This window comes from Acipenser ruthenus, chromosome 14 (genome assembly GCF_902713425.1).
Source record: "Acipenser ruthenus chromosome 14, fAciRut3.2 maternal haplotype, whole genome shotgun sequence".
Classification (NCBI taxonomy): Eukaryota; Metazoa; Chordata; class Actinopteri; order Acipenseriformes; family Acipenseridae; genus Acipenser; species Acipenser ruthenus.
Genome location: NC_081202.1, coordinates 33397486 through 33423622, shown reverse-complemented (window position 1 = coordinate 33423622; position 26137 = coordinate 33397486). Strand labels below are relative to the sequence as shown.

General features: G+C 39.8%; 1 protein-coding gene across 3 annotated transcripts in view; it reads right to left on the bottom strand.

Annotated features, from left to right (window-relative positions):
* LOC117419743 (synapsin-3-like) overlaps positions 1-26137 on the bottom strand; it is a 198558-nt gene that overhangs the window by 145421 nt on the left and 27000 nt on the right. For all 3 annotated transcript variants that reach the window (XM_034926276.2, XM_034926274.2, XM_034926275.2), the window contains exon 3: positions 13576-13633. In XM_034926276.2, coding sequence (XP_034782167.2) covers positions 13576-13633 — 58 coding nt within the window. The remainder of the gene's footprint in view (positions 1-13575; positions 13634-26137) is intronic.

The window sequence follows — 26137 nt, the reverse complement described above, 5'->3', positions numbered from 1 at the left end:
GAAGGAAATCTGCATGAAATGTGGTTTACTTTTTTTAGTCCCCGAGCTTTATCAGCAGAGGATTTACTCAACTCAAGTTACCATGCTTGGAAAATAATCCCTTTTGAGAATGTGTGAATTGCATTGGCTCATTCAGTGCTGGTACCACAATGCAGAACTCTACACCAGCTAGATAAGCCACAGCATGTATCAATACACCTAAAGCCAAGCAACTTCATGCCAACCCTTTATATTTCACATGCATCCGTAACAGGGTGGAGGCTGGGCACGAACCAGGGACCTCGCGCAACGCAATGGAGGGTCTTAACCACAGTGCTAAAGAGCTGGGCTCATCTGCATTCATGGCTTTAGAGCCCCCAACCTCATCTCACCAACAGGTGACAAGACAGAATCCGGAACGGCAATGTATTACAACACTGTCCATTACACATGGCTTTTACAGTTGTTTATCATTTTGTTTACGCCCAATTTTAAATGTCTGACTCAAGGCTAATGGTTAAACCCTTAAACTCAACACTGTGCTGACACTACTATCATATATATGTAGGACCACAAACAGGTAAAAAGAGCCCAGTACCTTTCTAAAGAGTCCAGCATCTTTCTAAAGAGTCCAGCACCTAGAAATTACAAAAAAGGGAATTGAAGGCCAGCTAGACTCATCTCTATGACAACCAGAGAGATGAAGTAAGGCCCCTGTTCTTTTGGGTTAGACGTATTTAGAATTGCACTGCACCTCCAAATTGTAACAAGATGAGAAAGGGAGTAGGAGTAGCTCGGTAACTATAGTAACACTGATAAAGTGAGGCCCACTGCTCAACTAACAGTGACTCCTTATGAATCTCAGGTGCTGAAGCCCCTAATTCAATGGAGCTATTGTAAGAAATTAGATATATGTATGCAAGTTTTAAGTAACTTCGAGGTCAGGAAAGCGTGTTTCTTTGATTCACTGAGTTTGGTCCGTCAGTCAAAGAAATTAACAGTCGTGAATAACAACTGGAACTCCAGCTGCAAATAACCTAGAGAAAGCACCCTGAATGATTCAATAAACTGGGAAGAAAACTCAAATATTGTTAAAGGATTTAAAAAGAGCTCCATTAACTGGATTGCCATTGAAGAAAACAAATTAAATAAGTGAGCTATCTGACTGGGAAAGGACAGTTCTACAGCGAGAGACTGGCTTGTCTAACCGGAATGGAAAGCTCAACAAGGGGATTCTTCTTATGGAATAAGCCTGACCGGACTGCACCCCCACCCTGCTACCAAATCAACTGAGAAACAAATGAAGAATTCCAAATGAAACTAAACAATAAAAAGATTCACAGAAACTAGACTTGGTGTGTGGTCAGGAGGGCTTTTCAAACATAAGAGTCTAGTTTAACATTTAATGAAAGGAATTTAATAGCTAAACTTAAAGAGAATAACATAGTGAGCTATTGAATTGCAAGTGGTGCTGGATGCTTCTTAAAGAATGAAATTAATTGGTGTTAAAATATCTTTTGTGGGGCTCCCGAGTGGCGCATCCAGTAAAGGCATTCCGCGTGGAGTGCAGGATGCGCCCTATAGTCTAGACGTCACCGGTTCGAGTCCAGGCTATTCCTTTGCCGACCGAGGACGGGAGGAGGGAGGGCTAGGTCGGCCAGGATGTCCTCGGCTCACCGCGCACCAGCGACCCCTGTGGTCTGGCTGGGCACCTGCGGGCTTGCCTGTAAGCTGTCCAGGACTGCGTTGTCCTCCGACGCTGTAGCTCTGGATGGCTGCATGGTGAGTCTGCAGTGTGTAAAGAAGCAGACGGCTGACGGCACACGCTTCGGAGGACAGCGTGTGTTTGTCTTCGCTCCTCCCCGAGTGAAGGGGTGGTAGTGGTGGGCTGAGCCTAAAAATAATTGGACATTACTAAATTGGGGACCACTAAATTTAAATAAATAAATAAATAAATAAATAAAATAAAAAATGTATTTTGTGCCATGGTTTTAATTAGAGGATATATCATTTTAACAACAGATTGATAAGGAACTGATTACGATTTCGCAATATCCCATTAATTAGAATTCACTGAATTTATAATTAGAATTCACTGAATTTATTTACCGACTCATATTTCCTCAAACAGTTATCCTGCTCGCATATTCATATTATTATTATACCTGCTGCCTTAAAGAATATTATCAGTTCTTATTGAAAGGCACATTATAGACAATTAATGTATGCTAGCTTTTACATGTAATTGATAGCTAGACTGAAGCAGAGAGGTTATTGCTTACTGAGATTAATGTGTTAAGACATAACAGTGTTGCATGTTTTAATGTGCAATTGTTTCCTCTGCGATCTTGAACTCGTTTGGGAGAAATTTGTAGCTAAGCGTGTTAACTGAGTTAAACGATTATCTAAAACACCAATTCTCCCTACAGAGATTTAATAGGATCTTCAGGAGTTACTTTAGGTTATAATATCCAGTTAATAAGATGTGTATAATATTAAACCATTTACATAGTGCTCAAGTTTCTGAAGTTCTGCACTTGTTCATTTCAAAATGGCCTTTCTTTGTGAGGTGGCTCACACTGCCCCCTAATGGTTCAATATAACTGGGATAAACACAGGAATTAAATCGTCAATAAAGCCTACGTTTCAGCATCCCGATCTGCAACCCACCCCCCCTCCCAAAACAACCAAGCAGCAGACTGGTGAACGCTGGATTTTGTGCAGCTTGTCAGCTCAGTGAAATTGTGATCCAACGCAAAATAAATCACAAAATTAGAGGGATTTAGCAATTAGGTGGTCGCAAACTAAAACCACATGCTTTCAAGACTCAAAAATGTAACTTGGCAGGGGTCAGATTATGGCAGGGAAATGGACAGTTAATTTCTGACATGCACACAAGCCCTGGAAAGATACTCAGAGTGGAGAATGCTTACTTACACTAAGCCAGGACATGCACAGCACAGTGATTCTGAGCAGCCACTCTGAGGGCGCACCAGGCTGTGCATTATAAAACCCTGGATTCCTACCCTGTTTAAATGCCTCGTTTAATGAGGTATTTACCTAGAAGCTGCTAGATTTAAAAAGCTGATGTCAGGGCCTAGAGGCAAACTGGCTTGTGGACTCTATTACTCCGCCGTTTGGTAAACAAATAAGAAAGGCCAGCCCTTTCTAACTCACTGTGAGGCCATGCTGTGAGAGGAGAGCTTTTGATAGTTCAGAAGCGCTTGTGATGTCTGGCCTTGCCTGCCCATGGGCCTTGCCTACCCATGACATTGCAGAAAGGTCAGTCGGTTTTACAAGGAATGTGTTTCCCATACAGCTACGTGTTCCTGTGCAGCTATTCCTGGAGCTTCTTGGTTTGTTAAATCAAATGTTCACATTGTGAAGGAAAGAACAGTAAACAATGGGGGAGGGCTCACAGAGCCGCAGGACTGTGGACCATCTCAGACGCCAAGGTTTTGTTGGTTTAGGTTTTTTATTATCAGGGGGAAATGTAGAAATTGTGGTCAAAAATACTGCAGGAAACCTAGAAATAACCCTGAAACTGAACTTTATTAGATGAACTGAGCATTATTCAGACAGTGGAGCACAATTATTAGTTTGATAAACTCAGCTGAAGTGTGGGGATATGAACAGGGGTATAGAATTGCATGTACGGGTATCAACCCCCTCAGGGCAGTATTACAGTGAGATGATGTGAGATCTACATTCTGCTGGCTCAGCAGACTGCTGCCCTCTGGTCACGGAAGAACAGCACTGCAAAGTGACTTTATACAACCTCACACTTAAATCTAGTCCCATATTTATTCCCAGTTTACTGCAAATAAAGCCCTGATACGTCCAACGCTGCGCTGTACTGCACACAGGGAAATGCCTGCTTGAGAGCCACAGCAACCAAACACACAAAATGTACTGGGTGAACTACATTAGGTTGCTCTGCTTCTGGTCTTGTTTCAAGGACAGATTATTCCTATAGTTTTGTATCTCTACAGAAACGAGCCACTAAAACACACACCTGTGTCTTCACATCCTTGACTGCTCAGAATGAGCTGGAGAGTACAGCTGCGCGTCCTAACCAACAAACACAGCCCCAGCACACAATCAGCCCTGCTGTGTCTAGATACACAGCAGGGCTGTATGAAATGCAATGCTAAGCATGTCTTTTGTTTGCCTCAGTTGCTCAGTGTTTGTATCTCAGATTTTGGCTCTGGTTTGACCACAGATAGAGGGATGCGCTGTTCTATGGGACCCCGAGACACAGAGTCACATGTCTGTTTGGAATTCCATGGTACACAATGACAATGTATTCTTCTGGTTCTTAGAACAACCATGCTTATTTTACAGCGTACTGCTCAATTTATTTTCCAGATTTGTACAGGCAATTGAGGGATAGAAGGTATAGCAAAGTAGCATACAGCTATGACCAAACGTTTTGCATCACCCTATAAAATTAACTAAAGTCGAATGAAACCTGCTGAATAATGTTACGGTGACATATTGAATTACATACTGTTTGGTAGTTTTCTATACGAAAAAATGACCAATTGAATAATTTGACTTTTTGAAATCTAATATAAAATACTGTAGTACTATTATGGCTTCTGTTAGACTTTTGTGATATCATTTATTTTAGTTAATTTGATTGCAATATGTTAAATAAAAGATCTAAATTATGAATATATAGTTGTTTTTTTTTTTTGTTTTTTTTTTGTAATTATGTCTCAATCCTAAAATTCTAGGTGATGCAAAACCTTTGGCCATAGCTGTACAGTATTTTTAATACAACGCATGCCAGTGTACATGAAGACTGATGTACAGGTGCTTGCTTGTACCAGCTAGACATTCCCTCCCTGTACGTTTGCAGCTGAGCAATGTGGAAATACAGACAGGGACTGACACTCTCAGCTGCTTGCTCGCTACTTGTACTCTTAACTGTAAGGGTCTTAATCGCTTCTGAACAGCTTGTTGGAGATTCAGAGAGTTTAACCCATTAAGTACCAAATACATTTTTCTTTGAAAATCTGAATTTGTCATTTGATACATTCTATATCAACATTGCTTCACAGAAAAAAAAAAATGTAATCCTTCATTTTGGCTACAAACTACTCCTTCCTATTTTGAGGACAGTCAAGTTAATACGTGCCTGTAATTAGACCAATGACAAGTCACACTGGCTATGAAGTTCAGAAAATGGAGCTTTATCATCACTGTAGGCAGGCAAACACAAAGAAATGTATCATTTTTAGGCTTCAGTTTTAATTTTATAAGCATCTGAAGGGCTATATTTGCAGAATGAACAGTTACATTTAGACGTAACTTTTCTGGTTAACAAAATTATCATAACAATATAGTTAAAGCGAAAATGAAATAACAGGTAGAAGCCAGTTAAAAATGCTCCAAAAAATGACAAAATAGCCTGTTGTGAAATGAGAACAATGGCACTTACTGGGTTAAGACTTCCCGCTATAGTTTTTACTTATTCATCACTCAACCTTGAAGAGACGCGAATCTCATATGTTACATTCTGTCTTTAATGTTTTTTCTTTGATTGTGATTGGAAAAACCCGATCAATTAAATAAATAAAAATCTTGACATTTTATATTGATTTTGAAGAAATTAAAATTAAATAAATAAATACAGCAGCTAAGCTCTGAAGTCAGCATCATTTTGTTGTTTTTTGGTACTTTGTACTGTTTTCTGTATAACAATGTTTCTGTTTCTGATTAAGAAATTAGTCAATTAGCAAATCAAATACATATTTTTTTTTTAAAACCAAGCTATTGTTATATTACTTTTACTTTACTCTATATAAAATATAATCATCACTGATTTACTTAAAACAAAGTATTACAAATTAAAGCTGTATATCTTAAAACCAGTATGCCTTGTTATCAAAATTTATTGTTGAAACAGTTTGTTAAAGCTTCATGCTAAACTGTACAAAGAGAGCAAACTTTCACGAAACTAAACAAAAACATCAGTCGGACATGAAAATGGTAGGCCGGTGGTTCCCACGAAGGGATAAAACTGCACTATCAGCATGGAAATGTACTACACAACTACTGTGAAGATGTATTCCAATTATTATGTGCATTCAAAAAAACAATCAAACTTTTATCTTGAGGACATTGCAGAATGTGGTTAAATATTAGTAACATTTTAATAATTCAAGCATGGGAAACCTAGAAAGGCTTGAACTGTTATGCAATGGGAGTCTGAAATTATTCCATCAGGGTTCAACTAAACACAGATCCTAAATAATATTCATAAGTAACAGTCCCCCGACCCTGCATCTCAATAGATGCAAGGGATCAGGAAGAACCAATGGATTTCATTACCTGCCAGTTTAAATCAGATACACAACAATACTTGTCTTGTACAGCCCCCCCAATGGAGCTGAATGTCAGCCATAGCCAGGTACAGACCTGGTATTCTGTGGGCACTCCTCGTTCTGCAGCTTCCAAATAAGACTCTGATTCAATAAAGGCGCTCTTATCCGACCACAAGCGCTTTGAAGTCACCTGGAATCATTTCAGGACTGAATATTTTCATCCTCTAACTGCGAAGGTGTTTGGCGAGCCCAGACGAGATCAGGTTTGAAACCTATATGTGAAAAACGAGCACCCAGTTTTTTAGGTCAATACGCATGTCCGGATTTAGACTGATGACATGAGAATGCAGAACTCCGCTTTTTGTGAGGGAGAATCAGCAGTTTTGAGCAGAGACTGAAACGGGAGGCGGGGACACATATCAGTGTTGCACAGCAGTCACTGAAGGGTCACGTCAGAGGCAATTTTTGCTAGAATAGTGCACATCCTATTTGGTTTCAATTACATCCTCATTTTAGCACCTTTGGCTGGTTAAAAGGCAATTTGGTATGACTGTAAAATATTCCAGTTGCCTTAATTAATGTAGTATTATTCTTCTTAAGATCCACTTTGTATGTGATTGTATATTCGTAAATCCACTAAGGAGAGAGTGTTGTAGAGGGACAGGTTAATGGTCTTTCCCTAACAAGATAATTTCTGTTTAGGATTTGTTTAATACTGCCCTCCCTCTCTTGGGTACTGTATTATTAAAATGTGAATCGATTCCTCACAGGCCCAAGACCCATTCCGTCACTGCCCGCGTTGTTCTTGGCACTTGTTCTCTCATTCCAGTACAATAAATATTTGAGCTTCTCTCTGGAAATATTAGTTGAAATAGAAGCTGCACAATGAGGAAAGCACAACTTAAAACAACTAAAAGATCCCTCCTTTTTTCCACTCTGTTACCCTCACCTCTAAAAATAGCTCCTTGGTCGCTGTTATTCCCTGAAACTTGCCGGGCACATTCATATTCAGTCAGTCTTTCCCCACAATCCCACACCTCCCAGAAGTTTTCATGGATCACTACTTTAAATACATATCCCTTGGAGAGCAAGTGAGTACAGCAAAAACACTGTTTATTGTTCTCAATGGGCAAGTTCGACACATTCAGAACTCCCTTATGGGCTGTGATCCATAGTTATCCTGTGAATTTTGAAATACAATCTAAAAATGATAACTATTCAATAAAAAAGGGTCACATACTGTAGCTGAAGGCTTGGGTTGTAACAGGTGACACATGAAATGCAGTGGTTTTTAACTTCTATTATCCTCTTAACAGAGGATCTAGACCCAGCCACTATACAGTGTAATCAATGGGGATGGGAAAATGTTGTTCATTTAAAAACATTCATCTGTAGGGTTTTTTGTTTTTTTGGACAGAAGGGATGGGGTGTAAACTGCTCATGCACATCTACCGTGGAAACTTGTATAAGGTCCTGGCAGTGCAGTGGTGTTGACTTGGGAAGTAGCCTGAATGAAAAAAAACACACACACATATTACCCAATAAAAGAAGCACACGGTAACCTCAAGTAGTGCTATGGGGAAGGCATACCCGCCTGCTGGAGCTGCAGTGATATCTTTACTCTCTGGCTCTGTGGGGTGCTTCAGCTCGGGGAGGACATTCACCTTAGAGGGATGGGGCCCTGGTTAGCCTGTCTGTCACTCACTGCTGTCTCTGCACTGAGAGCTGCGATACGAGTTCTGGAGCGCAGTTTTACTTTGTTATTGAAACCGCTGGCAGCTCAGTCTGGAACCTTATAAGGCAGTCTGAGCTGAGGGTGAGGGAGTGTGGCCTGTGGAGAAGGGAGCTGTGCAGAGGCCGGGGTGGAAGTCATTCCGTGATGGGAACTGCCTACCCCCTCTTTCCATGGGTTAAGGGGCCTTGCATTCTCTCACACGCTACCGTAATGTATACAATATAACGCACACTCTGTGTATAACTGTGGAGGTGCGGCCCTAGTGATCAGGCTGTGTGTGTCAGGAAGCACAACACAACTATATGTAATTGAGCACTTTTATTGAAAAGAATAAAGAAAACAAAAGGAAAGGAGAAAACACAAGCCTAGCTCCCACTGGAGAAACATCTTTTTCTTACAGGCAAGAATAACAGGAGCTTGGTATCAGCTCCCAGCAGACACACCCTCTCCTGCTTGAGGGCAAACACTGAGAACATGGCTGCCCGAGCCAGGGGCTTTTAAATCATGTGGCTGGTTTAATTGCACATCAATTAAACAAATCAACTGAACTATCTGTCTCCTAACAGGATACCCACATTGGGGCTTTCTGTTCCTTCGTTTCCAATGTTGGTCAGAGGCTGGAACCTTTTTGTTCTTTAGTGTGCCCCCACCCCCCTGTCCAACACATTTATTACACTGTCCTCTGAAACCCAAGTGCAGGGCTTATGCCCTGCCACAATGACACAATCTATATGTAATGCACAAGCCTGAGCAGCCTAGACCAGCACACCTTTAGTATACCCCTAGCAATATCACCATAGTGTACTCTGTAGAACAGTATAACTCAAGTACACTGAGCCTCTTGTATACAGCATGCATCACATATATAACATTGAAGTATCAAGCACATAAGACACGTTGTACGAGGGGGGGGGGGTAATCATTCCTTTAACAGGTAGACTGGGGGACCCCTAAACCCAGGTATCCGCTGAGTTTTTTGGCTCTTTATTAATTGTTGGAGCTGTGACAGTGTAGATCGGACACTCTTATGATCAATATGTGCATGATGTGTAATCTTCTTGGCAAGGCCTGAGAACACTATTCGTACCAAGCTTCGGTTCCCTTGCTCGTCACTCTGCATTGCTGCCACATTAAGAAGATAAATGGAAGGAACTGTCTAATCTCTTGGTAACGGCTGTTATAAATGTTCCAGTGGGTTAAAGCTATCTACTAACATAGTGACCCTGCTTCCATATGTACCTACAAAATCAGCTCAAGCTATTCACCCAAGAAAGAACTGTTTTTTTTTTTTTGTTTTCCTCAGTTCAGTTATACGGTTTACTGTGCACAACGGTATGCAAAGTGAAAGTTCACTAAACATTAATGGTTGGTTTCACAGACCCTGATTATCTCTAATCCTGCACTATCGAATGTTACCTTGGGTAAGTGGGTGCGCTACAGAATCTAGCCCTTAATGTTTTCACCTGATGAAGGTACACATGTGGTCTGAAAGCTTGTGTACGATTTGCGACACAAACGCTAGCCCATTGAAAAGGTTTTAAAATAAACTAAGAAACCCAAAACATTTTTACTTGAAAATTGGCAGCGCCACTGTAAAAGAGAGCTTGAAACAGGCAAGACGTCTCTTTCTTTAAGACACTATTTAGGTTACCGTCGCTCCTGCCAAAGCAATTCAGTTTCTTACCCGATTTCAGAATTACTCTGGCACGTGTGCGCTACACTTTCCTGAGCGACTAAAAGGCAATGAATCAAGGTTTTAATGCTGCTTTTAGTTATTGACCATCTGCTATATAATTGATTTTTCTAAATTTAAGGTGCTTTGAGGCTAGGTGGAATTTGCAAGAGGAAATTCAAGGTTTTTTTACCGTCCTGGATGGACTGCTTGACTGGAGGCAGTTATGAGGGGAATACAGCAACGCTGCTGTGATAAACACAGAGCTGCGAAGGGCTCAGACAAGCCCCAGGCAAGCATTAGACAGCTGTCCTAGTGTCGCCTCCGAGATGGAAAAATGGGAGGGTGCTGGAGCAGCTGAACCCAGAGCCATCCGGAACTGATTGCAAACACCAAAAAATGTAAGGGCAGGAATAGAAATTAGACTGCATAGCAGCTTCACCCATTCCAGGTTTTACTCTGAGCTTGATTAGGCACAGTGTAAAGGTAACAAGGTGAAATGTGTCTTATTAAACTCCTTGTAAAACCAGGAATGGATCAAACCGCTATGTAATGGGAGTCTTATTTCCACTCCTGGTAAGGGAATTATAAAAGAAGGGTATCCGAATCTACAATTTTAATGATCTAAATACCTGCTGTTTAATTATATATATTTTAATCCCACTGGTTTAAAAAAAGCATTTGCATCTGGTTTAACAGAGCTGATGAGTACGAATCTGGGACTATTTTACATCAAGTAACATTAAGTAGTTAAAGACTGGTGCTTATCAGCGTCTGTGAAACCAGCCATTGAAGCAAGTACTCTTGAAATGACCTTTTAAATGTACTGTACAACAAACTTCTGACAGTGTATAGAAGGATCAAAACTGGAATAATGTAGTGAACCCACCAACGAAAAATATTTTTGTATAAAACTAAAATTAATGCTTTTCTTAAAAAAAAAAAAATTCTGGATCAAGCCGGTCCAACCCAAACAAGTTCCTGTGTGATGAAAGTGGGTATGGCTCCTTTTAGAAGTATGGTTTTATTTCACTGCAGGAATTCAGAAAGAGCTTAACTTAGACTCGAAGGAAGCAGACAGTTTCCTTTAGAGCTGAGGAAATTCCTTCCCTTAAGGTTTTAAGAAGAAAACAAACTTCAAAAGAAACGCATTGCTACCGTGTATTTAAAAAGAAAGCTACCTTGAGCAAACAGCAGCTGTTCTTTATGCAGAATGAGATGATCCACACCTACTCCTTCAGAGAGTATATTCACAGTGCATCTGAAATCTATTAACTCACTACCGAGTCCAACAAAGCATTCGGATTTCATTTTTAAAATGCGTTAGACGTTCCTTAGGGTTTTGCAGGCTAGGGAGTTTCATAATCCGAATCATAGGGCTTTTAAAGCAGACAAAAAGTCAGGTGCTTGCAGTAATTTTCAGTCTTGCATTGCATCCTTGTATATTTCATGTATGGGGTCAATTAATCAGAAAATCAGCTAACCCCTTATACAAGTTTACCATAGTAAAAGCATAGCAAAGTGTAATACATCTCAGTGAAAGCATGGTAAAGCATAAATAATAGCGAGGTATGGTAAAGCATATTAATAAACATGGCAAGCCAGGGTAAACTATGGTAAATGCGTAGTATAACCACAGGAAAAAGCATGGTAAAGCTGCAAAAAAATACCTTGCAAAAATAAACTTGTACAAAGGACCAGACAGCTTCCATCCCCTATTCGTGCAGCAGGGAGCAACACTTTCTTCTGAACGGAAACTGACAGCAATTGTTTCATCCTATGTTATCCTTTGGAGGCCTAGAGCTCAGTTCTAATATATACAAAGCCTGGATTGGTTTCTTTATCAGAAAAGAGTCTTCCTAGTATTTTAAGTAGTGTTTTCTGGAGAACCAAAAACCATATCTGGTAACTCAATTAAAGTGTTAATTACAGAAGAAGCTATCGAAGCTCTGGTAATAACAGGTTTGTAATTTCTAAAGCAAGGATGCTCTGCTTTTATAATGCAGGAATCACCTGACTCCTCTCAACAGGGTCTATAGCACCAGCCCACAGCCTCCCTACAAACTGGGGAAACTCGTAGCACAGTAAGGGTTAGGGGTATAACAATACCTTAATATCATGATATGATATGTATCTCAATACACAGGATGGTCCTGACGGGCTATGTCATGTATGATGCATGAGAAGATCAAACAATCATTTAACGATGGAGATAGAGAGAGTATGCATTCATACCAACTATAAAACACACTTTCTCTTCATCCAAAAACCACTTGGTGAACTGCAATGAGCTGTGTTGTGCCTTTGGTCTGGTGCCAGGATACAAACAATACTTCCAGCACCTCTATTACGATACGATACGATACATCATGTAAAGACAGTATCCTGACCCGTCGATATGCTATGAATCACTACACCCCTATAAGCACACCCTTTTATTTTATGCAATGCCTGAATTCACTTTAATAAAAAGCAGCTGCCTGCAACCCATCTATTCCAGACAGCGTACAGAGAGAGGAAACAGTTAACTTACCAATGTGTTAAGCAGATTTAGCATTGGCCTGAATGCTGGCACTTGATCATTTTAGAGACTCATTTCAACAAGCTAGTTTTTAAACACATGGATTCTGTACTGGGTCCAGGGCAGGCTGGCCATTGACATGAATTACTAGAGAAACAGAGTGTACCATAAAAGGTGGTGATTTACATACTGTTTACCAGGAGATGGTTATAATTGATGGATATCCTCTATACACTGTAGGTACTTCCACGCCACCTACACCTTGCAAAGAAGTTTGCAGATCTTCAAGAGCCAACGCAAGTGCCTTTGTGGTGCTACCCAACAGCCCTGCACGTACATTAAACATGTTACCCCAACGGCAAAACCCGAGGCAGCTGGCTGTACAAGCTGTGATAGTAGAGCCCTACGTTTATGAAAAAAAAAAAAGTCAAAACGTGGTACAATGGAAGTACTTCAACATGCAGCAAGGTGTAGCACAAAGTCAAAGAAATACAAAAAGATCTACCTCTGTCTAACTAACTTCCACACAATACGATGCACACTCGTCATAGATGAAAAATGTATCAATTATTATCAGATGTACGTTAGCTACAAAGACTAGTATAGGTTAATAGAAAAACCAGGTCTGTGTATGGCTGCAGGATCCAGATTGGAGAAACGTGGTACTATATGAAAATAGCCAACCTGGTGACTGTTACATTTGACAGATGAAAATAGTTATACTATATTTGACTATTATTATTATTATTATTATTATTATTATTATTATGGGTAGTTTTTAAACTATACAAACTACACATTAAAAAATTACAGCTACAAGGAGGAATGCAGTATTATATTTTTCAGAATTGATCAGTGTTTATTTTACGGAGGGGGTTTAGTTTATCTGGGTGATAGCTGTATTTACCTTAATTTTACTTTAATTTTTTGTTTGGTAGTACTATATGTTTCAAATTTTAGTGAGATTTTCAGCCTACTCAGGGCAGAGTGGATTTCAGAATTGGGTTCATGCTATCAAGCTGTGAGGATCGGGTATCACAGTGAGACAGCTGGTATTGTGCCGGACACATCAGTACAGTAAGAGGGGATGCTGTTGTGTGACGTGTTCAGTTGAGAAAAATCCATGTCTCCCTGTGATCCCCAGTCCTTTGTACGACTAGAGATTACATTGAGCGTCGGTCGAGTGATTGAAGTATAAAGTTGTCTTAAGGAACCAAGTTTTTAAATAATTATAAACGTGTCCACTAACTGCAGTAGACTGAGCTAAGCACATATTAGACACTAACCTTGTGCAGGTGGGAATGGGCTAACTGGCGCTGAGTACCAAGGCACTTACCTGTTCCACTCTTATCTCATATTCCCCGTTCAGTTTCTTCCCTCGAAAGTACTTGGCCCTGCAAGAGAAGATGAAAGCGACAAAGCGTTATTTATACCGGCTCCCTCTACTCAATAGGGGCACAATGTTTCATATATCACTGTACTACACAATCCACTGTGGTCGAATGCGTAACACAGCAGCCCTGGGCGTCCCCATCTGCTCTGAAACTCCATGACTCATTGGGCGTTGTAGTCTAACAAACCAGCAAATCAGTGGTGGGGATAAGCTGTGAAAAAAACCCACCTGCTGGGAAACTTCACCTCCAAATGTGCTGTCAGAAGTCAGATAATCCTCACTGTAATGCATGTACATGTTTCAAGGCGAGAGAGTATTTCTCACTCAGTCACTGCTGTGTCAGGCCCACAAGTGTATCGAGTCGGATAAGTCATACAAAGAGTGTAACAGAAAGTACACTCTCAACCTGAACAGAGAGGTAGCCACCTAACACTTCGAAACATATTATAAGTCATTAAATTCTAATAAAAAACAGATCAAAACATGATATTAACAGAATATGTTGTGGTTTAAACATTTTGCATGCTTTGTCATTGACATAATGAGTGCGAGAGCTACACTCAATGAAATTATAAAGTGGAGTTGCTGCTAACTGGCTCCAGTGGGGGCGTGACAGATAATATCATTATGAAGCAATGTTATGAAGCACTAGAGAATGTCTATGAGCTTGTAAATCTCCTGAAAATGCCCGCAATGCATTTTCATTGCATGGCCAAGTGACAAAATGTGACAAAAAATAAGGACAAAAAGTCAGTTTTCATGCTCTGTTTTGTATTTGGTGCAAGCAGCAGACTGTGGTCAGTGAGTGACTTTTGTGTTTTCAGGTATAAAGTCCACCTCAAAAGTCCTTCTCTAAAATGTTATCCATTTTCTAAGAATACAGAGCGGCTAGCGGTGGGACATGTATTGCCCAATAACCCCACTTGTTTACAAAATACCATTGTGGACGTATCTATTCAGTGACATAAAAATATTTAGTAAAGTTAGGGGTCTGTAGGTGATAAAATCCACACCCGCATTCGTTCCATTTTCAAGTCTGGTATCCCAATACTTTTGGCAGGGCAGCTCATGTTCTAAATTGTGTAAATACTCTTATTTGTGGCAACCACAATCCTTGCAGGTCACTAGTTTGAGGAGCAGGTTGTCTCCAAACATGTCATTCAAGGCCTACAGAACACACAACCTCAGTCTCCCTGCCCTCCTTCATAATATTGAATACTCTGGGGTATGTTTTAGTAACAAACAAGCTGCTCCCCTCCCACACTCCTCCACTTCAGCAAGGTCTGGCTCTCACGCAGTACAGCTTCGTGTTCCAGTAAAACCAGCCCATCGCGAGTCTTGCCTTGATGCGTCTTCTGTGATGCCATTTGCATGGTTAATACATTTTGATGAGGTTTTGGGTGAGCAGATGAAAAGGAGGTTACAGGACAGGACCTGGGCTGTAGGATGCAGTTATATTTCCATTTGATACGACCTTAGCCTTGATCGCAGACACATCTAATTCAGGAGAATTAAAAGACAGAGCACCACATCGTTTCTATGCACTATACATCATTTGTTCACAGTATATAGTAAAGCTAATCACTTAAAACACATCCTTCCTACCACATTTCATCCAGACCTCAGTGACAGAAAACAATTCTGATCTGACAGTTGTAAAAGACAAAAAGAAAATAAAAATGACACAGGCTATGACTTCAGGCGCATACCTGATTACAATCTCTCTCTGTGAATCGGAATTAGCTTTTTTAGCCTAATCTCACGTGTTATGCCTGGAGGAAGTCTTTACTGAGGTGCTCATAAAGCACTCAAATGAGAGGCAATGTGATATTTCCTATGCAGTGGAATGTTGGTGTGTATGGTATGCTGTGGTAGGGTGTGTGGGTGTAGTTGATAGCGCCACACACACACAAGGTTTATTGCAATCACAAGGGGGCACACTTGTGCTGTGGAATTAAATACCAACAATGGTAATACTGGGTTTGCTTGTACAGTTCTTGTATAGCACTCACTGGTGCTGCAAAATAAAAGTCCTAAAACAAGAAGACGGAAGCAAAAGAGAAAATAAACACTGGTAATAAAACTCCAAATAAAAGGTGCTGCCACACGCTGCGTCCCGCAGCCTCTGCTATTCTGTGAGGCTCGGGTTTCAGTGACGCTCTCCTATTTCCTCGCTATCAGTTATGGGGTTGCCCAGATTCACCAGTATAAAGTATAAACTATATAACGTCACTGTATGGGTACTGGACAATTTACTATAGCGGCTGTCTTCGTCTGCTGTCTCTGTTGTCTTTTTCATTCCTTCTCCGTATCATTTTGTTCTCTTTACTCTAGTTCTCTGGTCAGAGCTTCTACTGGATTGTACCCTGCAAAGAGCCCCGAGCGACCCCCCCCCCCCCTTTATACCATCGCAAACAGGGCTGCTGACCCCACCCCCCTGCAGGATCATGTATGCGCCCGATAGCCTGCACAGATCTCCCGTCATGTATTTTTCTTTAAAAAAAATAATAAAATAAAAAAATAAAACTTTTTATTGAATTTTCATTGATATAACAATAATAATTAATAACAGATGAAAAACATCTTGCAAGAAGGAAAGATAATAGAAGTAGGAAGAGAGACAGAGAGAGATGAGTCCCGCTTTTCTAAGATTATGGGATTGGAGTCAGTCTGTATGTCAGCATATAGCAGAAAATGTTGCCATGCTTTGAAGAATTTCCCCCTGGATCCCCTCAGAGTGTATTAGATTTTTTCCAATTTCAGGAAATATAGTTCCCTATGCTTTCAGACCATCAAAATCAAGTGCCTTGGGGGCTCCCGAATGAGGCATCCAGTAAAGGTGCTCCACATGGAGTGCAGGATGCCCCCTATAGCCTGGACATTGCCGGTTTGATTCCAGGATATTCCACTGCGTGCACCAGCAACCCCTGTAGACTGGTCAGGCGCCTGCGGGCTTGCCTTTAAGCTGCCCAGAGCTGCATTGTCCTCAGAGGACAGCGTTGTCCTCGGAGGACAGTGTGTGTTAGTCTTCGCCGCTCCCGAGTCGGCCAGGGGTGGTAGCAGTGAGCTGAGCCTAAATACAATTGGACATTTCAAATTGGGAGAAAAAAACGGGGTAAAATTAATTGGCGACTACTAAATTTAAAAATAAATAAATAAACAAATAATAATGAAAACAAAAAAAATCAAGTGCCTTGCCAACAAGGTGGCAAATACCAGGGGGTCAAATTGTAACTTTGTTCAGAAAGTATCACTGGGCACAACACCAAAGAAAGCTGCAAGTGGGGAAGGATCGATGGGTACTTTAAGTACTTTAGAGTTGCTCAAAAACAGATGACCAGAACGGAGCCAGCCCAGGACAGGTCCAGTACATATGTACGAGTGAGGCACGTTCTTGTTTGCACCTGTCACAGGTGGGGTCTGTGTCTGGGTAGATTTTGGCCAATCTGACTTTTGACAGATGTAGACAACGTACAATTCTGAATTGTGTTAGCCCAAGGTCGGGCACAGATTATGAGCAGTGTATTCTACTGAGAATGGAATCCCACACTTCATCCGGAAACTCAAGGCCTATATCCTGCTCCCACGCAATTTGTATTGATGATAGGGACAGGCAAAGCAAAGACAGAATATCAACTTTTCTTATGCGAAAATGGTATTTAAAACTTTGCATGGATTATGTACTCCACCCTTAAAGGAATTCATAAAAATGCTCTCCGAAGATACTAATAGGCTCACAAGGGAAGCTGTATGTGGGAATTGTAAAGTGGAAAGGCGTAGAACAGCATTTGCCCAAACAGCTCTCTCTATAAGAGGTACTTTATTTTGGAACTCATTTCCTTCAGAAATTAAGGTCTTAAGGGATTTTAAAATATTTGGTAATAAACTTAAGGCTCGGTTGAAACATAATCAATTACGCACTCATTAAATTTATTCAGGATGTATTTGAATTGTGTATATTGGATATTTACATTATATAAAATTGTACTGTAACTTGATTATGAAAGATGCGGATATGTCATGTACTTTTAATAGGTAATTTATGATAAATTATAACATTGAAGAGATGGGCTTTGTATCAGAAAACTGGTGATGGAGTCGGAAATCGCGTGTGACAGGTAAGTGCATTAATTTGTTACATATATATAATGGGGATTGATTTTATTCTTAATACAAGGGTGGTAAAACGCGACTGACGTGCATCTGCGTAACGGATATCCGAGTGTTTTTTTGCCCTTAGAACTGATGTGTTCTGACCATGGCATGACATCTATACTCAAGATAGGATGCACTGACAAATCCTTAACGCTCACTGGTTTATTTCTAATATGTATTTTATTATAAGCAGCACAATCCTTCCCTTGCATAGAACAGTTTTTACCCATATGCAATATATTTAATATATGGTCTAGATGTTTCATACATTTAAAATGTATAGCGTTACAATATATCTGTATATGAAACATATTTTATATAACTTGAAAATATATTATTCATATATCTATTTATATCTATATATATATATTGAAAATGTATTTTCTTTCCACACTGTGAGACCTCTGTTCTTTCTCAGCTACGGTTTTCAGTTCTGTTCAGTGGGTGATCTGTTGCCCGCTAGTCGATTGAAGCCCTAAGTTAGTCATCTCTCTTAACAGTATCTTGTCAGTGGTGATTCTAATGCGAAGTGCTTGGAAAAGTAGAGTTTTACTGTGATCCAGCTCTCTGCAGCTGATGCCGATTGGACAGATGAGACCTCACAGTGAAAGGTCACGGCCAATAAAAATGTATGATGTCAGAGGGCCAGGATAAGAGAAGACAAGACTGTGTGTGTCTGGACTGAACAGGACCGTCTTCGGGGAGAAAAGACGAGGTTTCCCAGGAACGCAGAGGCCTCTCAGAGGAGTGTGGAATTTTAATGACTCCCTTCTCAGAGATGCAGCTTCCCTGTTGCAGCCCGTGACACAAGAACCATCTAGAAGAATCCCTGACCCTCTCCGGGCCTCAGTTAATACACCGGGACCACTCTCTGTTTCATGTCTGTACTGTAAACAGAGAGCTGCTTACACAGTGGTTTGCAGTGGGGTAATAAATTATTTGTTGTCTCGTTTCAGCATTTTATTTCAAGTCGAGTGAAGTTTCTCTACCTAGTTAGATTTCTGACAATAAAAGGATTTCAGGTCAAATACATACAGTAGAACCTATGCTTTATTGTGATTGCATGTATTTTATTGAACTTTGCTGTGCTTTTACTATGGGGTAACTTGTATAAGGGTTGGTTTGCCATGGTTTGTTTATAAATATGCTTTACCATACCTTGCTGGTCTTTACAATCCTTGCCTATGCTTTACCCTGCTTTCACTGTGCTTTATTACACTCTGCTATGCTTTTACTATGGGAAACTTTCAAAAGGTGAATGATACCTGAGTGATAACATTTATTTTGTACAGCCTATTTGTTTTACCTTTAACTTGCAAAATATCCAGATTCACATTTAATTGAAAAGAATAAAGTACGTGCACCACTGGCTGTTTTGGAATAGTCATTATCATTAGTTCAGTGAAGGGAAATGAAAAGGCTTAAACAGTAACACCCCCCCTCCTGTTTAATTAGCTCATCACTGCTGCTCTGCATTGCATTGTTGCATTGTTCTATGGACTGCTTGCAGAATGTCCTCAGCCTTTCATGCATTATACTGGAGTGTCCGTATTACTGAAGCTCTGAACCCATTCACCTCCACAAACACAAGAATTTCTGGCAATGGGAAGAGTAACACACGGTTACGAAAAGCCATTCAAAACACAATGCAGCCATTTCTTGCTCTTCTAACACTTTTTTTTTTTTTTTTTTTTTTTATCAGAAAGCCTGACCTGCAAGCAGATATTTCTTTAACCTTGTCTTGTATCAGATATCGGGTAGCAAAATGAGAACATTATTTTTTTTTTTTTACTTTTGCAACTGGCTGCTCGAATTATAAAAAAGATTAAATACATTCCTTATAAAAGTGTGCCGCAGTAAAAGCATAGCAAAGTGTAGCAAAGCATTGTGAAAGCATGGCAAAGCATAAGTAAGCAGTATAAAGACTAACTAGGTATGGTAAAGCATATTATTAAACATGACAAACTAGGGTAAACTATGGGAAATGCATACTACTACTGGGAAAAACATGGTAAAACAGCAATAATACCATGCAGAAAGACTGTGGTAAACTTTTCTAAGGGATTTTTCTTGTTAAGGTAGTGGAATTTCCCCAAATCAGCCCAGACAGTCCCGTGATAAGATGTCAAACAGCTGCTAATGAACACATTTAATCCACAGTGGGTTGTTTCATTATTAAATTGTCACAGGATTACTGCCTGGCACAAGTTCCCACATGGTTTGGCATTTCATTTTCAAACACGCCGACCGAAGACTTCTTTAAAGGCAGATGGAGGTGTTATCATATCACAGCCAATTAGAAAGCAGTTTTATTAGAGAGCTCTTGGACTGCAAGGTTACCAAAAATAAAGATATAACCAGAGAGACTACTGTGGCCTGACACAATGAAATAAAAAATAAAAAACTGTACTGATTTGTGGTGCATGTCTCTCAAAACAGATAATCTCATTGTCAAATATCCACCTTTTTATTAAAACCCTGGAGACTGTGATGAGTCACTAAGGCCAGTTTTAGATGAATGCTCCAGAGGCGTGCCGACCTCAATTGAAATTAAGTACGTGTTAGAGCTGCACTTCATTAAATTTGATGAACCAGTTGGTTTCATACTGGCGAACCGAAAGAGTATCGCACTTATTCCAAAAGGTGTCTTAAAAAAAAAATCACATCGTAGACAAATGATGATATGGTTATTATAAAGAAAAAACTACGTTATTTGAGAACAGTAGGCCTACACAGTGCAGTTCGCTTGTGTCAAACAAATACAATACAAATACAATACAAACACAACACAAATACAATACAAACACACAGCTAAACAAGTTTTAATGACATTTGTCTCCTTTATTGTAAAAATAATAATAATAATAATAATAATAATAATAATAATAATAATAATAATACTAATAATAATAATAATACTAATAGATCTGAATTTAAAAGGTTTTCAGTCTTTAGGGACTGTTTTTACCCTTAAGACGACCATGATCTATTCACCGCACTACAATCTAATCACCGGGGCTATCTCCGTTTTCAGAAGCCGTAGTGATAAGGTCAGATCAGCGAGCAGATTCTCCAGGAAGAAACACGATTTTCGGTCAGTTAAAAAACAGAGCTCCGTGCTGCTGCTTGGAGTTGGGCTGCGATACATTTTCTTACAGCTGCATTTCCATTAAGTCGAGTTACAAGAACACGAATCACAGCATCCCCATGCAGTTAAAAAGTCCGTCACTGACAATCACTGAAATAGTCATTGCATTGTTGTTTTATTTCTGTTTAGATTTGCCCAAATGTATAAGAGGATCAAAATAAAATGCTCAGATGAAACTAACAGAAGTCTGCGTTCACATTAATATTTATGCAAACTAGGATTATTTATTTATTTTAGTAATACTCTGTAATACGTATACGGCTATAAATAAATACGTAAATAAATAAATACATATATACATACATACATTTATTAAAATGTAATGCGTGTTTAGCTAAATCACAATACATGTATTTTAAATTCAGTTTGCCTTAGGCCAATATTACTCAGGATTTTAAAAAATAAATAAATAAATTAAACAATATTTAGAAGTTCTTAAGAAGAAATTTAGGACTATTGTAAGAAAAATTGAAGAATTGAACTTAAAAACAATCTTAGGAAGATCTTAACTATTTTCTTACGAACTTTAAGTTTTGTCTTAAGAAGACTTTCAAGAATAAGCCCACTGGCTCGCTGCTCCTCCGTGGGCTCTGCCATGATTGATTAGCATTGTGGGATACACGATACTCTTTAGCATATCATTTGTATATCATTTGTGTACATTAGCATTAAGTGCAGCTTAGTACAGTTCCCCGCTGGAGCTCCTTATGAAACCAAGGTGCAGCAGAGCCGCTCGGAGCGGCAGAGGAAGGCGTGCTAGTGTCAGAAGTGCGTCGAGGCGAACTTAATTGTTTCAGGCGGTGCTCTACTCATGTACTTAATTGGGACTTAGTCCAAATGTTGTGCTTGAATTGAGTTCGGCACGCCTCTAGAGCATCCGTCTGAAACTGGCCTTGGTTTTGAAAGACTTGATTCTATTTTGTGACCATGGATTAAGCACATTTTAGAATAGTTGTGAAACTGCATTGGTGCAAAATGAAAGACAACAAGGTGAGAATGCTGTCCCTAATACCACAGGGAAATCTATGGGTATTAAATTCATCCAATTGGGGATGGATTGTAAATGAAACATTAAAGTCGTTGCAGCTAACATCATAATCCCTCACATCCCAGCTGCTCAGTTTGCTTCACAGATATTAAATGTGCAGAATTTAAAGAAACACATGTTTCATTTAATTATGTTATTTGACATCTTTCAGTACACATGGTTCAATAAATCTCTCTTGCATATCCTTGGACATTTCACCTGAAGAGGGAAACTGTTCCCACCTCTTAAATCCCTTCTTTCCTGTCATTAGCTAAACAGCGGTTTCCCTTATTGAATGACATGCTTTGTAGCCAATAACATTCTTTGACCCTGAAGGCAAAGGTAAAATTACCTAGGAAGTGAAACCATAACAGACTTCCTGAAATTAAAGCAAACAAACCGAGAAATTATTACGCGAGCTACAGCCACTTGAAATCAGTAGTGGCTATAGACAACTATCAAAAGGAGAATTAGAAACATTAATGCAGGGAGATTTCCCTTGGATATAAGCTAGAGTTCAGTGTGCGCAGGGGATCAAACAAACTCTCACAGTTTAATTAAAAATGATAATGAGAACCATTAACAGGAGAGATGTGGTCGAAGGGGTGGGGTGAATTTAACCCTCCAGGTGAAATGACAAAGGAAGTCCTTGAAAGGAAGACTTGCAAACAGAGATTGCAGTAGCAGATATCAGATTTAAAAAATGAAAACATGTGCTTGCTTTAACACGTTTCTTTCTACAGTGAAAAATATATAGTGAACAGAAATGCACAGGCAAGACCTATTTACAATTATTTTTAGGGTATCCCAACTATTTTTAAGGATGGCCCCCTTTTCCCATCAAATGTCCCAGTGTTCTGACATTCCCCCCAAACTTTAAAAAGTCCTTGTTTGCAACAAAGCCAGATAGCACTCCTTGCGTTAAACAAATCGCCAATCATATTAATACATGGTTCCAGAATAATATTTTTCTTTTAGGTTACTATACTAAATGAAAAGCATGCAACATGATAGGAATGAAGGGTAACAATATCAGTACATATGCTTAGAACATGTAGGGCAGCAGTGTGGAGTAGTGGTTAGGGCTCTGGACTCTTGACCGGAGGGTTGTGGGTTCAATCCCCAGTGGGGGACACTGCTGCTGTACCCTTGAGCAAGGTACTTTACCTAGATTGCTCCAGTAAAAAACCCTACTGTATAAATGGGTCATTGTATGTAAAAATAAATGTGATATCTTGTAACAATTGTAAGTCGCCCTGGATAAGGGCGTCTGCTAAGAAATAAATAATAATAATAATAATAATGTTGCCATACATTGGAAAGGGAAGTGGTTGAGCAGCGGTCAGAGGTTGTTGTTTTATATTAGTTTAATGTGAATACAGGAATGGAGCAAAAAGCACTACATTCGAATAAGAAGCAAGAACTATTTTGAATCTGTGTGTCCCTGTTCTGAGCTTTGGAAATCTAGTCAGCCTAATTATTTTGTTGGCTACATTCTAAGCGCATTAGGAGGTGTGCAGGTGAGTGTCAGGAAGGAGATCGGATGACAATGCAAGCCAACGAGCTCAGGAACCCTTGAAGTCCTCAGTAATTACAGTAAATAGGTTTCATGTAACCCAGGGGAGACACACTGTGCCTCTTTGGAGATATGCAAGTTGAAGGAATCCTATTATCCTGCTGTAATTACATCCTATTAAAGACTTATATCAAAAGACTGCAATGCACTTCAAATATTTGGGGATTAGCTTTTTTTTTTATGGTTACCATGGAGAGCCGAGCTACCGACAGCACAGTACAGTATGTCGCACTGCGTTCAGCTATTCAGAAAGCTTCGAGTATACCAACTAGGTTTTGATAAAAAAAAAAAAGAGACTCAGATGGCTGTACAGGACATATCTGACACAATATTCACAATCTGAAGCTTTAAAAGTTCCTCGAAGTTTCGAATTTATTCAGATTGTCTATTTTGTCACATTAGGTAGATCCTCATTGGCTGATACACAGAAGATGCAAGCGTGGCTTCAAGTGCTATTTGAATTTGTGACTATTCTCTCTTCACCTTTCCGTCTTCCTCAGTTCCTTTCCAAAAAATGACAAAGTGAACGGACATTAACTGGAAAAGGACACATTGTTAATGGATTGGAATTAGTGCTAACATGATACACAGGAAGTCAGTCACTGAATGTAGCAGTTGACAGGCTACAGTGTGTCAGTGTCCCAACCAATGAATAAATCAGAAGAGATGTGAAGAGATGTTAGTTTACTGTGTGAAGCCAAGCTGTGCAGAACTTGCAGCACCACTAAGACAGTTCTGTAAAGCCTTCTAGCCTCTTATTAACTTTATTAAAGGCAAATTATCATCATCAGTTGGGGAGTAACGATCAATCACATATCGATGAATCGCCATACTTTCTTTACATGGTATCTTAATAGAGGTATGTACGATTTGTTTTGTGAAGACCAAAAGCACAGCATAGCTCACTGTAGATCACCAAGTGGTTCTTGAATAAGAATAGGTGTGGTCTATAGTTAAAATACATACTCTCCTTAGCTAATTCAATTATTTAACAAAATAGTCATTAAAATGACCATTTGATCTTATGATCTCATGGACTGTGATGCATGCCATATTACCATACGTTTATATTGTGACGTGTGTATCATTGCACTCCTGACTGTTAAAAAGTTTTTCATGGGTTACACTTCTTACTGTCTACTAACCCATTTATGATCCATGCAATCATTCTAAGTGGTTCTTCATGAAATTGCTCACATATTGTTTTTAGGTGATTTGACGAGGAGTTCTGGAGCCGCTCTTCAGTTCTAGCTGCTCTCCATAGTCTTTATATTTTGAGCACTAGATGGTGCTGGGTATTACTTCTATCAAGACACTTTTGCTGGTTTACCACCCGTTACAAAGGCTGTGTCTGATTTTGCTCGAGCTGGATCCCTGGACTGAAGTTATTAGGTACCAGGACGCAGCAACAACCTCTATGACTCTCTAGTGAAATCTTCCGAATCCAAGTATAAAATACAAGCCAAGAACCAAAAGATCTTCAGTTGAAGAAATGACAATAGATCTAGTGCTTATAAAAGAGGCCCTTGCAGAAACATTGCTGGCTTTACTGCAGGAATGACGTGCAGCAGAGCATGCCCATTGGAACAGATATGGTCATTCTCTGCAGAGCTAGAGACCCACAATGGAGCACACTGTTGAGTTAAATAAAGCGTCAGGCTGTTGAGAGGTTAACAGCAGCTCATAAAACAGCAACCAGGCCCGACTTTCCCAACCACTTTGCAGCAAAGGACTGGACTGGGACTGGACTGGGGTGCGAGTTCCATGGCAGCTTTCAACAAAGAGGTGCTAAATCTGTCAGAGCTGTTGTTTTAGTTAAATATCTGCCAGTTCCCAAATGGAACGAAACACTGTAGACACAGGGTTTCCAGATCTCCAAACACTTGCATTGAATATCGCTTTTTACCTGCTGGAGACCATGGCTGTGTATGTTTGTAGACTGTGGTGAGGTGTGCATCAATCTATTTTTAAATTGACTGGAATCCCCCTGTTGCAAATGGCAAAAGTATGTTATAAGAAAAACATGCACACACACACACACACACACACACATTATATTAGGTGTCAGACAGTGGTCCTGAATATACAGTCTTCAATAGAACAGGCTCTCTGCTGTCATAAAAAAGGTGGTCATCATGATTGACCAGAACAGTATGTGAAATAGTGAAGTAGTCTTCTCAGTTGTGAACGAAGTACATTTGTTAGCACTAGCAACATTACCACTGGTCATGTTGCTATCCCCTTCATGTGTTTCAGTTCAAACTCACACTGCAGCAGTTCAGCAGACATGAACCTGACTGACTTGCAGCACAGGTGACAGGATGTAGCAGTTTAGCCCCTATAAAAGTTAATTTGTGCTATTTTGTAGATTTCCCATGGTTATAATATGCATTTACCATAGGTTACCCAGGTTTGCCATGTTTATGAATATGCTTTACCATACCTCCCTGTGCTTTACAATGCTTTATCGTGCTTTATTACGCTCTTAATCCTGTACAGACACCTTGGCTGTGTTACATGTATTCGATTGCTAGAGCTGGATGATTGGAGTGAAGTGATTAGGGATACCAGGAAGCAGAAACACAGAAAAGATGTACCG